The sequence below is a fragment of the Phyllobates terribilis genome, unplaced genomic scaffold (genome assembly GCF_046119375.1).
Source record: "Phyllobates terribilis strain yellow unplaced genomic scaffold, ASM4611937v1 Scaffold_1__5_contigs__length_1240528914, whole genome shotgun sequence".
In the NCBI taxonomy this organism is placed as follows: Eukaryota; Metazoa; Chordata; class Amphibia; order Anura; family Dendrobatidae; genus Phyllobates; species Phyllobates terribilis.
This window is the reverse complement of record NW_027362761.1, coordinates 1,132,552,276-1,132,566,202: the sequence shown is the minus strand read 5'-3', so window position 1 is coordinate 1,132,566,202 and position 13,927 is coordinate 1,132,552,276. Positions and strand designations below refer to the sequence as shown.

Sequence of the window (13,927 nt, the reverse complement as noted above, 5' to 3'; positions counted from 1 at the left end):
TCTTACGTCGGGTCTTGTGATTTGTGCCGCTTTCCCTGTGCTGGCAGGAAATGGTATAAAAGATACCGCACATCAGTCTAAAAATAAAGGCGTGCGCATGTGACTGTGGTGCGGGTCCGGGCTTCAGCCCTGTACACAGTCATCTCTCACTTATCTCCAGATGTGAGTAAAATATAATATTACATTCAACATATTATTTTATTCTCTTAACATTCCGGATTATCACACGGTTTTGGAAAAAGGATGTAAAAAACTATGTAAAATGTATTCTTAAGTGAACATAACAAAAATAGATGAAATTATTTTTTTTAAATCAGTCTAGTAAAATTCCAAAATTTTACTGCTGCATAACCAGAAGAATGTAGCAGATTATATCAGATTGCGCAGATATTAAATGTCCAATTATTAATACTTTTATTATTATTTTCCTATAAATGCACGCAGTGGGTGAATACAGTGCGGTGCAAAAGTTTTAGGCAGGTGTGGAACACAATGCTGCAAAGTAAAATAGAAATGTTAATAGCATATTTTTATCAGCTAACAACAAGTGAATAAACAAAAGAGAAATGTAAATCCCATCAAAATTTGGTCTGACCGCATCAGTTCTTCTCAGAGATGTCAAACTCAAGCACACAGAGGGGCAAAAGGAAAAACTTGGACAAAGTCGCGGACCAACCAGTATACAGAATAATGGGCCTCACAAAGTCCTCCATACAGAATGATGAGCCCCACATAGTCCTCCATACAGAATAATGGCTCCCCACATAGTCCTCCATACAGAATAATGGCTCCCCACATAGTCCTCCATACAGAATAATAGGCCCCACATAGTCCTCCATACAGAATAATAGACCCCACATAGTCCACCATACAGGATAATGGACCCCACATAGTCATCCATACAGTATAATGGCCTCACAAAGTCCTCCATACAGAATAATGAGCCCCACATAGTCGTCCATACAGAATGCAGAATGATGGCCACCACATAGTCCTCCATACAGTATAATGGGCCCTACATAGTCTTCCATACAGAATAATGGGCCTCACAAAGTCCTCCATACAGTATAATGGGCCTCACATAGTCATCCATACAGTATAATGGGTTCCACATGGTCCTCCATACAGAATAATGGGTCCCATATAGTCCTCCATACAGTATAATGTCCCCACATAGTCCTCCATACAGAATAATAGGCCCACATAGTCATCCATACAGTATAATGGCCTCACAAAGTCCTCCATACAGAATAATGAGCCCCACATAGTGCCCCGTACAGTATAATGGGCCCACATAGTCCTCCATACAGAATAATAGGCCCCACATAGTCCTCCATACAGGATAATGGGCCCCACATAGCCCTCCATACAGAATAATGGCCCCACATAGTCCTCCATACAGTATAATGGGTTCCACATAGTCCTCCATACAGTATAATGGGTTCCACATAGTCCTCCATACAGTATAATGGCCCCACATAGTCCTCCATACAGTATAATGGGTTCCACATAGTGCCCCATACAGTATAATGGGCCCACATAGTCCTCCATACAGAATGATAGGCCCCACATAGTCCTCCATACAGGATAATGGACCCCACATAGTCATCCATACAGTATAATGGCCTCACAAAGTCCTCCATACAGAATAATGAGCCCCACATAGTCCTCTATACAGTATAATGGCCCCACATAGTCCTCCATACAGAATGCAGAATGATGGCCACCACATAGTCCTCCATACAGTATAATGGGCCCTACATAGTCTTCCATACAGAATAATGAGCCCACATAGTCCTCCATACAGAATAATGGGCCTCACAAAGTCCTCCATACAGAATAATGAGCCCCACATAGTCCTCCATACAGAATAATGGGCCCCACATAGTCCTCCATACAGTATAATGGCCCCACATAGTCATCCATACAGAATGCAGAATGATGGCCACCACATAGTCATCCATACAGTATAATGGCCCCACATAGTCATCCATACAGAATAATGAGCCCACATAGTCCTCCATACAGAATAATGGGCCTCACAAAGTCCTCCATACAGAATAATGGGCCTCACATAGTCATCCATACAGTATAATGGGCCCCACATAGTCATCCATACAGTATAATGGGCCCCACATAGTCCTCGATACAGAATAATGGCCCCACATAGTCCTCCATACAGAATAATGGCCCCACATAGTCCTCCATACAGTATAATGGGCCCACATAGTCCTCTGTATAGAATAATGGGCCCCACATAGTCCTCCATACAAAATAATGGGCACCACATAGTCCTCCATACAATATAATGACCCCACATAGTTCTCTGTATAGAATAATGGGCACCACATAGTCCTCCATACAATATAATGACCCCACATAGTTCTCTGTATAGAATAATGGGCCCACATAGTCCTCCATACAGAATAATGGCCGTGAAGTCGCATAGGAAAGAAGCTGTCGGTCAAGTAAATGGCGGCGATTAGAGCAGGGGAAAGCAGAGGCTTGGGAAGTGCTTCCACACTCCGAGAGCTCTTCAGACATATTTGCTTATTGATTCCAACAGCGATTTCTTGATAACGGAGGAACGGACTAGAATAAACTTTTCCAGCCTTCACTCATTGGAACAAGCATTATTTAAAATTTGGCACATCCCGGTGACTTGTTAGAGACTTTGCTTTACACCAACTCAAAGAAAGTCTACTTTGCACTAGTGCTTTTAGTTATTTTATGACCCTTCTCAGCTCCCATAACTTGCCATTTTTCAAATTGTTGACCAATTCATAAGGGTCGTAACTAGATTATCGTTTAAAGGGACCAGTACGATTTAATGTTTTCGGCAGCACATGCCCTGTACACATGGGGAGATGTGCTTCCGACAACTGATTTTTTTTTTTAGGCTGCATAAAAGATGCAATCAGCAAGGTTTTCTCATTGGCTAATCTGTGCAGCCGGGTCAGTTCGTATGACCATTCTTACGCAAGCGGTCGGCTGACTGTCGGCCAAGATTAGTGCGTATATTTAGTTAATCTACACATTATCTTCAGACTGGGGTGCCAAGAGCCCACCAGTAGCTAACTCCGGGGTCCCACTTTTCAGCTACATGCAAATGTGACATTATCCTCAATCACAAATTTATATAACAATAAACTGGGCAGATTGTGAAATGAATAAGATGCTCCTTTTTCAGTACATAGGGATTCAAGTATATTGTGCAAAGCTCAAATAAGAGGGTGGTGGCCCACCGGAGGATTCCCCTGCTCTCCTGTGGGCCAGTCCGAGCCTGACTACATTCACAAGTCTAGGCCCATAGTAGAAGATTTTCAGAATTTCCAGACTGACAGTTTAAAGTAATTTTGCTGTAATTGTTATTTTGGGGGGGTTTTTTGCCAATTTTTCAACATATTGAGATGTTGAAAAATTGGCAAAAAAATACCGCAAAATAACAATTGCAACAAAATTACTTTAAATTGTCAGTTTTGCGAGAGCGGTAGATAAACTACTTTCACCATTTTAGGCCAAAAAAAAACCATAAAAAAGACAACAAATAAGCAAAATGACTCAAGGTGTGCTGTAAAATGCTGCGAGGAGATTCTTTCCAAAAATGTCTGTGTGTCAAAGCCAAGCCTCGTCTTGAATTAGCGGTTGTATAAATGAGGATTTTCTTTTCCTTTATCCTCTTTGGCACAATGAGATTTCTTAGGATTTTGTTTATTGCTACAAGGGGCTTTTGTTGAGCAGACAATGGGCGAGAGGGTGAAAAAATCCGGTCGCGTTGGGCTGATGAAGGTCAAACATTACAACTATTATATTGTTTGTGGCAAATGTACAAAATGTTCTTTGGAGCTTGTGATATGTTTCTTCTTTTTTATGAACCCTTTCTTGTTCTTTTGGAAGAATGGGAGGCAGGTCATATGATGTGTGATCGAGGGTCTCAGAGTACATCATGCAATCGCGGAACATAAAAGAAGCAGCACTGCCAAAGTCCCATTTTTGTGATAGAATTTTGAAGCTTGAGTGCAGTTTGATGTTTTGTTGGATCACACTCGGACCGAAAATACGCTAGTCTGCACCTGCCCTTAGGAAAGGCCACCAATATGCTCTACCTGCCTAAAATATATCAAATTTAGAATATTTAAGCTCCACCCCTGAGGAACAATAGGTAAAACCCCTGAGCATCAACTTTTGGGCACGGTTTTGTAAAACCCCATAACACACAAATCTGGACTAAAACTCTTTTTTTTTTTAAGCATCCATAAGACCCAGAGCCATCTGCCTAAGGTTAAGGGAATGTTCACACGTTCAGTATTTGGTCAGTATTTTGTATCCGTATTTGTAAACCTAAACCAGGAGTGGGGGATAAATACAGAAGTGGTGACGTGTTTCTATTATACTTTTCCTCTGATTGTTCCACTCCTGGTTTTGGCTTATAAATACTGATATAAAATATTGACCAAGTACTGAATGTGTGAACATGGTCTTAAACTCGCCGAGTCTGTACTACTGCAGTATAGCGTCCCATGGCCCCTTGTCTTACATGCGTGGGAAGTAGTTTGTCCTAGTAGCAATGTTTCTAGGAGGATATTGTTATGTTTTATGGTGTCTAGTTGAATATGGCACTTTTTTATCTCTCGGATCTAGTGTAAAATCAGAGATATATGGAGATACAGTAAGGCCCTATACAGTATGGCCCTATTAAAGGAAGATGTACAGAGCTGTATGAGGCCTAATAAATAACTACTCCACCTAAATGTGCTTTATTTTTCAGCTTTTGATAGATTACACGTGCATTGCAAATTTAAAGTACAGAATTGCTCTTTACAGTATAGACAGTACTGAACTGGAAAGACTTTATAAAACCCTAATGAAATGCTGCCCCCGGAGGCCAACTGGTGCATAACTTAATCCAGTTCTCCTGTAACCATAAAGCTTTGCAGTACTTCTTTTTAAGTTAAAGCATTGAAGGCCTATATGTGAAAGACTTCATATCAAAATAGTCTGTATTAATAAGGTATCATGTGTATTTCTGGATGGGAATCTTAAATGAAAGGGGTTTGAGCAAAAAAAAAAAATAATAATTTATTTTGCAAAAAAAAAATTGCAGTTTCCCAGTGCTATTTCTGTGACAGTTTTCAGACAGTTATTAAGACCTCTGCTGTTTTATCAATGTCCTGGTGACGTGATGAACACACATGTGCACGGTCCGTCACCCGGCACATCTCTGACATCTGTCCATCTTATGACTGTGTTCTCATTCAGTGACAAGAAGCTGAGATCTAATTGTAACAGAAAGCATATACAAAAATTGGATGTATTACACAAAAATAGCCTTTATTTCCAACACTATATTGCCCCTTTAAATGGGGCTAGGACATAAAAAACATCACTTTTTTTTTACAGTACTTATACATTGGATCAATGATAAATGGGCGATCGCTGCGGTCCCCACTAGAGATGAGCAAATCTATTTGTGATTCATTGAATTCCAACTGTATTGCCGGATTGTTTTGACGGCCAAGAAGGAGTTAAAAAAAATAAACAAACATATACTCACCTGTCCTAGGCCCATAACACACCTGTCCTGCCAAAAGCCTTCCACTCAGTCTTCCGACCTATGCTTCAGACCTTCCAATCTTCACTTCAGACCTTCCGATCTTCACTTCAGACCTTCCAAACTTCACTTCAGACCTTCCGATCTTCACTTCAGACCTTCCGATCTTCACTTCAGACCTTCCGATCTTCACTTCAGATCTTCCGATCTTTGGATTTTCCGGCCTCTGGTTTTGCGATCTTTTGTTGCTGATTCAGCCTCACCTGGCCACATGGAACGCCACGCACGTCACAGGTGACTGGGTGAGGCCTTGTCAGCGCCAGGAGGCCAAATTGTCCAAAGCGAAGATTGGATGGCTTTTTTGGGATCTGCTGCAGCAAGACTAGTGAGGGGCAGGCCTAGGACTGGCGAGTATGTGATGCTTATTATTTTTGAACCCCTCCTAAGAGCGTATTTTCTGGGCAATTTTGTTTGGCTCCAGACAATTTGAACCCAAATCAATTTTTAACAATTTTGCTCATCTCTAGTCCCCACTGATCACAACAGTGGGGGATCCCGAGCCCTTCCTACAGAAGTGTTTGACTGGAGTGGTGGATTAACGTGTGCTGTTGCTCCATTCATTGTCTATAGGGCTGCACATGTGTGACTACCGTGCCATTCAGACTCCTGTAGATAGGTATTATGTTTTTTTTGGGGGGGTTTGTCCACCTTTTGAGGATATTTTTTTATCTAAATACATGTATTTGGGGCTAAAAAAAATTTTTTGCAATTGGGTTTCATTACAATTTTTGACCATTTGGCTTTTACAGGCCCTTTGTTTTCCTATTCATTCAACTTGGATGCTGTCTGTGGTCAAAAATCAGCTGAGAGGAGCACAGAAAAAGACAGATAAAAGTATAAGCTCACTGCCCGACTATCAGTTAACTCATTCTGCAACCAGTAAAAGACAGTGCAACGTAGAGGGCAAACGATTAAACATTTTTTTTTTATGAATCACAATTGCAAAAATTATTATTTTTTAGCCAAAAATAAACAAAAGATAGTTATACTCAAAAGAGGACAACCCCTTTAAGTCATGTTGTCTGGTATCGGGTCTTAGTTTTATTAGGACGCTTAATATAATGATGATATGAAACATTGACGATGTTGTCCTTTGTTTACATGCAGCAAGGAGTTATGGGCGAAGACGAGGTAATTCATCTATTTATTACTAAAGCTGAATTAACCATTATTTTGCCTGATTACCCCTCATCCTCTATGCTCCATCAGAACGTTTCGATATCCCATATATAGGAATGATATGCTTAGATTAACGCACATACTGGATAGTAATAAAACGCTTCCTATAGATTCTGATCATTTCATTATATCACCCAGTAAAACAATATAAGGGCAATATGGAGGCAAATGTACAGCTTTGTTGTCCATAGCAACCAATCACGGCTCGGCTTTCATTTCTCATTTTGCCTTTGAGAAATGAAAGCTGTGCTGTGATTGGTTGCTATGAGCAACGATGACTTTTAGACCATTTAATGAATGTTATGTCCTACACTTTCTGATGAAATGCAATGTATGCGTCCTTTCTTATGGGGCCGGGTGCTTACAGTCCTCAGTACCCATGTTAGAGCATCCATCCGTGCCACTAAAGTTTAGTATATTAGCACATTGAGTGTTTTTTTCTGCACTAGTCTATGATCTCGAGATCGAAATTGCACATTGCAGCTGCATGTGTAACTTAAAGGGACTGTCCTGTCTTAAGGTACAAGTCTGCGGTCACTGCATGCAACTGCAGACTTGCAAATCCTCACATCGCATGCACTGCACACTGTGAGCATACTCTGGTACCAGCGCTGGGAGCGGGCGGTCATCTGACCGCAAGTATATGATGTGCACACTCCTGGCCACAGTCCAACTAGACTGCTTCCAGCCTCTCTCAATACACTTTCATTGAGCAAGGCTGTGCACGTCTAGTCAGCATGTAGCGTAAGACCATACATCCTATTTAAAGGGTATGTGTTATTAGAAAATGACGTATCATTTAATTGCGGTTTTTATGTAAACCCTTTGGTGCAGCAGCTCCCCCCCCCCAAAAAATGGAATAAAAAGCATCTCAGCCAGAGGCTAGACTTCATAGGAGATCGTCAATTTAATACACAGTAATACTAAAGTATCACGGTGTAATGGATAGGTGATCAAGCAATCACAGGTTCAATGAACTAATGAAAAGTGGCCAAAACATTTAAACACATTTTTTTCAAATATAAAAAATACGTGTAAATCACCCCCTTTAACCATAACTATTTATTTTGCTCACTTGTATAGTGACATTAATTCCACAGCGCTTTACAGACATCATCATCACTGTCCCCATTGGGGCTCACAATCTAATTTCCCTACCAATATGTCTTTGGAGTGTGGGAGGAAAGCAGAGAACTGCAAGGCTACTGTGCTAACCACTGAGCCACCATGCTGCCCATGTCTGAATTTTCTCTTAAAATCTAAAAAAATAAATAAATATACAAGTTTGGATTCGCTGTAATCGCACTGACCTGAAGAATCACGCTGCCAGATAATTTTTAACGGCTAATGTATGCCGTAAAAACTAAATCTAAAACACAATGGCGGCATGTTGGGGGTTTCACCACTTCACTGCTGATGAACCTGTCTCGTTTCTCAAAACGTTATATATAGATCAGTGAATAGTGTCATTCAGAACTACCAATTGTCCAATAAAAAACAAATGCCTTGATACAGCTATGTAGATAGAAAAATGAAAAAGTTCTGAATCTTGGAAGCAGGGAAGGAAAAAGCTAATCTTTTATATTTATTTTATAATTTTATTTGGCCACTAAGCCAAATTAACAAAACAAATATCCTGCAGTAAATAAACAGCAATATTGCATGAAAATAATATAAGATACTTAGTTAACATAATTTTGATCAAAAAAACGTAAAAGCCATCCCACCACGTCACGGTGATCCTATTCTGGACGGTCCTAACCTCTAGTATTAAAACCTTACCATATGTCAAATGACGTAAATGTGAATAAGGGCCGAGCAGGACCAAGACCCTGACTACTGGACATCCAGTAATGGGGAGCTATATAAACGTAATGTCCAGCTCAAAGAAATGGGAGGCTGCACCCTTATTTGCACAGACTGCAAAAAACCTGAAACAAAAACCTAAAGAGATGAACTGGAATACAAGTTGGTGTGCTTTCAGCGTGTAGGCGCATGTTCACACTGGCCACTAAACAGACAAAACCTAAGATAAGAACAAAATAAGCAAATACTTTGCCGTAAATAAATAAAGAACAACAGTGCATGAAAATAATATAGGGTACTTGAGTTAACAGAATTTTAAAAGCCATCCCACTACTTCACGGTGACCCTATTTGGGACGGTCCTAACCTCTAGCATTAAAATCCTACCATATGTTAAATGATCTAAATGTGAATAAGGGGCAAGCAGAACCGAGACCACCAAGTTAAATTCTAGACTCAGACTTCCTATTCTTTACAGAAGACTTTTCAGAAGTCTCATTATCATCACAGACAGGATTACAATGACCAGTAACACCTCCATACACATCAGATGACACAAGATCCACCAATCACAATAGATGATTTAAACAATAGGGTTATTTTCTGATGACACATTCCATTTAAAAACGCAAGAATGGAACAGAGAAATGGCATTGTCTAACAAAGGTGTGAACTGAGCCTTACAGAGAACCAGCAAGAAACATATATTGCCAATTAGGATTTATTAGGGGGTGCTAAAATCAGAACCCGGTGAGATTAGCTGACTCCCCTCACTGATGAATAGAAAATCTAGCTTTGATGAAGCGAATTATGATGAAACATGAATTAACGTGCCGTCATGTAGATTGTGAGCAGCGAGCGACTATTGTGAAATACTTTTCTAAGAGCAGTGACCTTTGTGATCGCTCTGTAATAATCAGTCACGACTGTGGGACCAAGGTGAAAACACTCACTCAAGACAGCGTGACGTTATCTAGAGGACGCATGGTCAATTGGATCCAAGTATCCTGTCCCCCATAACCAAGGAGATTAGCCATGTCGATGACTCGCGGCTTGTGGCATCTACGCCATACCCTTGGTGCGTGGCAGTGATTGCGAGCTGCCGCTAATCATTCCCTATGTTTGTCTCTTACCAATAGACTATCGCTGATTATTTTTATCTGTTGTCCATGCTGTGACTAACTTGTATACTAAGACTGGATTTTCCCCAGGCAAGTATAAATGACACTCATGATGTCATGGCGGCCCCGTACTGGTGCTACTTATCACTATTATCGCAGATCTCTAATATTTATGGAGACCACCGATTTTGGCAGACCAGGTGACCATCTAATGTGTATAGGGGCCTAATGATTCTTCCCCTATGGCAGATGTTGAGGGAGAGAAGGATTGGGCTCTCAGATTTCAACATGCCCGATCCTTTGGAGCCTGCGGGAGATAAACTGTCATCAATAGTGTCTGACAGTGGTTTCTTTCCCTCGCCACTTAGAGGACACGTATTGTTTGGCCAAACATGCACATGTTTATATGGAGGCCAGGAGAAATGGGTATCTAATGTGTTAAGCACCGGACAGTAACTATCTGATACGAACGCCAAACTTTTATTTTCGGTTTCACTCATCTCTAGTCGTTTGTAATCAATAAAAACATCAGCTCACCCTACAAATAAAACCAGCCCTCACACAGTTCGACTATCGACTGAATTTTTTTTTTTTAAAAAAAAAACTTATGGATCTCGGAAAATGGAGACACAAACCAAATTTTTTTGGACAAGGTTCTGAATTTTTGTAGCCACTAAGATATATAAAAAAAAAAACACGTTTTGGTGTAAACGCAACCGTACGGACCTGAAGAGTTATGTCGACAAATGAATGAACTTTGTAAATGCGATACCCTAAAAAATGGCAAAATTGTGTTATTTCACTCCACTTGGAATTTTTTACCTGCCCGTCAGTATTTTATTTGGTAAAGTGATTGGTGTCATTCAAAGTTATGACTCATCCCACAAAAAAAACTTTATACGGCCATGTGGATAAACAAAAGTGAAATAGTTATGGCTCTTGAAAGATGAGGAAATAAAGTAAAGCGCTAAAGAGGAAATTGTCTGCGGGGGAAGGGGCTATGTTCCTTTTAAAAAAAATTAGCATTTTTCTAACTCGTAAATAATATATCTAACAAAGGAAGTTCTTGGAATTCGCCAGTACATTGACAACCATATAAATAGTTCTGTCGTTGGCCTCAAGGATTGCAGTCCCCAAAGGAAGTCTAAAGACTAATTGGTTTGCATCAAGCAAAAAGCAGCTGGAGAGCAAATGTCCCCCTGTCTGAGGTGTGGACCACACATGCTAGGGTCTGGTCCATATTTTGGACAGTCACAGCCCAGAGATATTTGTGCAGAGCCATTGTAACACCAAGAGGTGATTGAAGTTGCTCACCCTTCCTACATTTTATCTTTGTGTCCTTGGAGCCAGTTCATGGGTAAGGCCCTCCGGTGGTATCAGACCACAAAAAACACAGCTCCGGATGCCGCCACGATCGGCGGTTGCAGTTCTAGTCATCACTTGCACTCGGCATGGTTACAGCGCCTTCTGGGTTATAAATTTAGCAGAACATGTTTTCCACGCATTAGACACTTGCTATGGATGGGATTCTTCTCCTACAGCTGGTAACTCGTTCACATTCAGAATGTGCATTGGGGGGTAGGTCTCTGAAATTCTAGCCCCATCTGTTTCATCCAAAGCTTCCAGACAAATGGCCCGGATTAAAACTTGTTTCAGGTTAAGCTGCGTTCAGATTCCAACCAAAAGGTTAGGTCCCTTTAAAGATTCTCATTTTGAACTCTCTAAACACTTACCTGCCTTGTTATCCAATGGGCAAATAGTTTATGTGATTTGGCCCCTCTGAAAGAGAATCTGTCAGGTTTTTGCTAAGCCATCTTGAGAGCAGCTTGATGTAGGGACAGAGACCCTGATTCCAACGATGTATCACTTATTGGTTCAGTTTTGATAAAATCCCTGTTTTATCTTCTGTAGATCAAGCAGTGCTCTGAATGCTGAGCTCTGTATTACCCTGCCCCCACCACTGATTGGCAGCTTTCTGCCTATGCACATAAAAAAAAACTGCCAATCAATGGTGAGAGTGTGGTTGTACAGAGGACTACATGGTAGCAGGTTTACTGGTTCTCTTGTAATAATCTCCTGCTGTTAAAATCACTGTTTTAATCAAAACTACAGCATGCAGCCCGGTAAGTGATACATCGCTGGAATTAGGGTCTCTGTCTCCACATTATGTCACTCTCAGATTAGATGACAATGATGACAGATTCCCTTTAAAGGGCTTGTCTGGCAGAAGAAAAATATTTGTGTGAAATAAGGTATAATGTGTGTGTAATAACTATATATATATATATATATATATATATATATATATATATATATATATACAGTACAGACCAAAAGTTTGGACACACCTTCTCATTTAAAGATTTTTCTGTATTTTCATTACTATGAAAATTGTACAGTCACACTGAAGGCATCAAAACTATGAATTAACACATGTGGAATTATATACTTAACAAAAAAGTGTGAAACAACTGAAAATATGTCTTATATTCTAGGTTCTTCAAAGTAGCCACCTTTTGCTTTGATGACTGCTTTGCACACTCTTGGCATTCTCTTGATGAGCTTCAAGAGGTAGTCACCGGAAATGGTTTTCACTTCACAGGTGTGCCCTGTCAGGATTAATAAGTGGGATTTCTTGCCTTATAAATGGGGTTGGGACCATCAGTTGTGTTGTGCAGAAGTCTGGTGGATACACAGCTGATAGTCCTACTGAATAGACTGTTAGAATTTGTATTATGGCAAGAAAAAAGCAGCTAAGTAAAGAAAAACGAGTGGCCATCATTACTTTAAGAAATGAAGGTCAGTCAGTGCGAAAAATTTGGCAAACTTTGAAAGTGTCCCCAAGTGCAGTTGCAAAAACCATCAAGCGCTACATAGAAACTGGCTCACATGAGGACCGCCCCAGGAAAGGAAGACCAAGAGTCACCTCTGCTTCTGAGGATAAGTTTATCCGAGTCACCAGCCCCAGAAATTGCAGGTTAACAGCAGCTCAGATTAGAGACCAGGTCAATGCCACACAGAGTTCTAGCAGCAGACACATCTCTTCAACAACTGTTAAGAGGAGACTTTGTGCAGTAGGCCTTCATGGTAAAATAGCTGCTAGGAAACCACTGCTAAGGACAGGCAACAAGCAGAAGAGACTTGTTTGGGCTAAAGAACACAAGGAATGGACATTAGACCAGTGGAAATCTGTGCTTTGGTCTGATGAGTCCAAATTTGAGATCTTTGGTTCCAACCACCGTGTCTTTGTGCGACGCAGAAAAGGTGAACGGATGGACTCTACATGCCTGGTTCCCACCGTGAAGCATGGAGGAGGAGGTGTGATGGTGTGGGGGTGCTTTGCTGGTGACACTGTTGGGGATTTATTCAAAATTGAAGGCATACTGAACCAGCATGGCTACCACAGCATCTTGCAGCGGCATGCTATTCCATCCGGTTTGCGTTTAGTTGGACCATCATTTATTTTTCAACAGGACAATGACCCCAAACACCTCCAGGCTGTGTAAGGGCTATTTGACTAAGAAGGAGAGTGATGGGGTGCTACGCCAGATGACCTGGCCTCCACAGTCACCAGACCTGAACCCAATCGAGATGGTTTGGGGTGAGCTGGACCGCAGAGTGAAGGCAAAAGGGGCCAACAAGTGCTAAGCATCTCTGGGAACTCCTTCAAGATTGTTGGAAGACCATTTCCGGTGACTACTTCTTGAAGCTCATCAAGAGAATGCCAAGAGTGTGCAAAGCAGTCATCAAAGCAAAAGGTGGCTACTTTGAAGAACCTAGAATATAAGACATATTTTCAGTTGTTTCACACTTTTTTGTTAAGTATATAATTCCACATGTGTTAATTCATAGTTTTGATGCCTTCAGTGTGAATGTACAATTTTCATAGTCATGAAAATACAGAAAAATCTTTAAATGAGAAGGTGTGTCCAAACTCTTGGTCTGTACTGTATATATATAAAATGAAACTTATTAATATACTTTATTGTTTAAAAACTACAGCCAGCGTTGGTATCAGTACCTCTCTCCTATTTTTGTTTGTTTCAATACATTAAAGCAATTCTTTCCCCCTCATGTTACCCGAGATGTGATAAAGTAGACCACTCAATAGCTGAGCCACCCCTCTTCTCTACGTTATGGCTGATGCAGAGAAGAGGAGTGGCTTAGCTATTAATTTATTTTCATTACTTATATGGTACCATCATATTCCG

The 13,927-nt window shown here is 40.7% G+C and overlaps 1 protein-coding gene across 4 annotated transcripts in view; it reads left to right on the top strand.

Annotated features, from left to right (window-relative positions):
* Positions 1 to 13,927, top strand: part of CPEB2 (cytoplasmic polyadenylation element binding protein 2) — a 120,104-nt gene that overhangs the window by 77,574 nt on the left and 28,603 nt on the right. For 2 of the 4 annotated variants that reach the window (XM_073647358.1, XM_073647354.1), the window contains exon 5: positions 6,719 to 6,742. The exons of the other annotated variants lie outside the window; for them this stretch is intronic. In XM_073647358.1, coding sequence (XP_073503459.1) covers positions 6,719 to 6,742 — 24 coding nt within the window. The remainder of the gene's footprint in view (positions 1 to 6,718; positions 6,743 to 13,927) is intronic. 4 annotated transcript variants of the gene reach the window in all.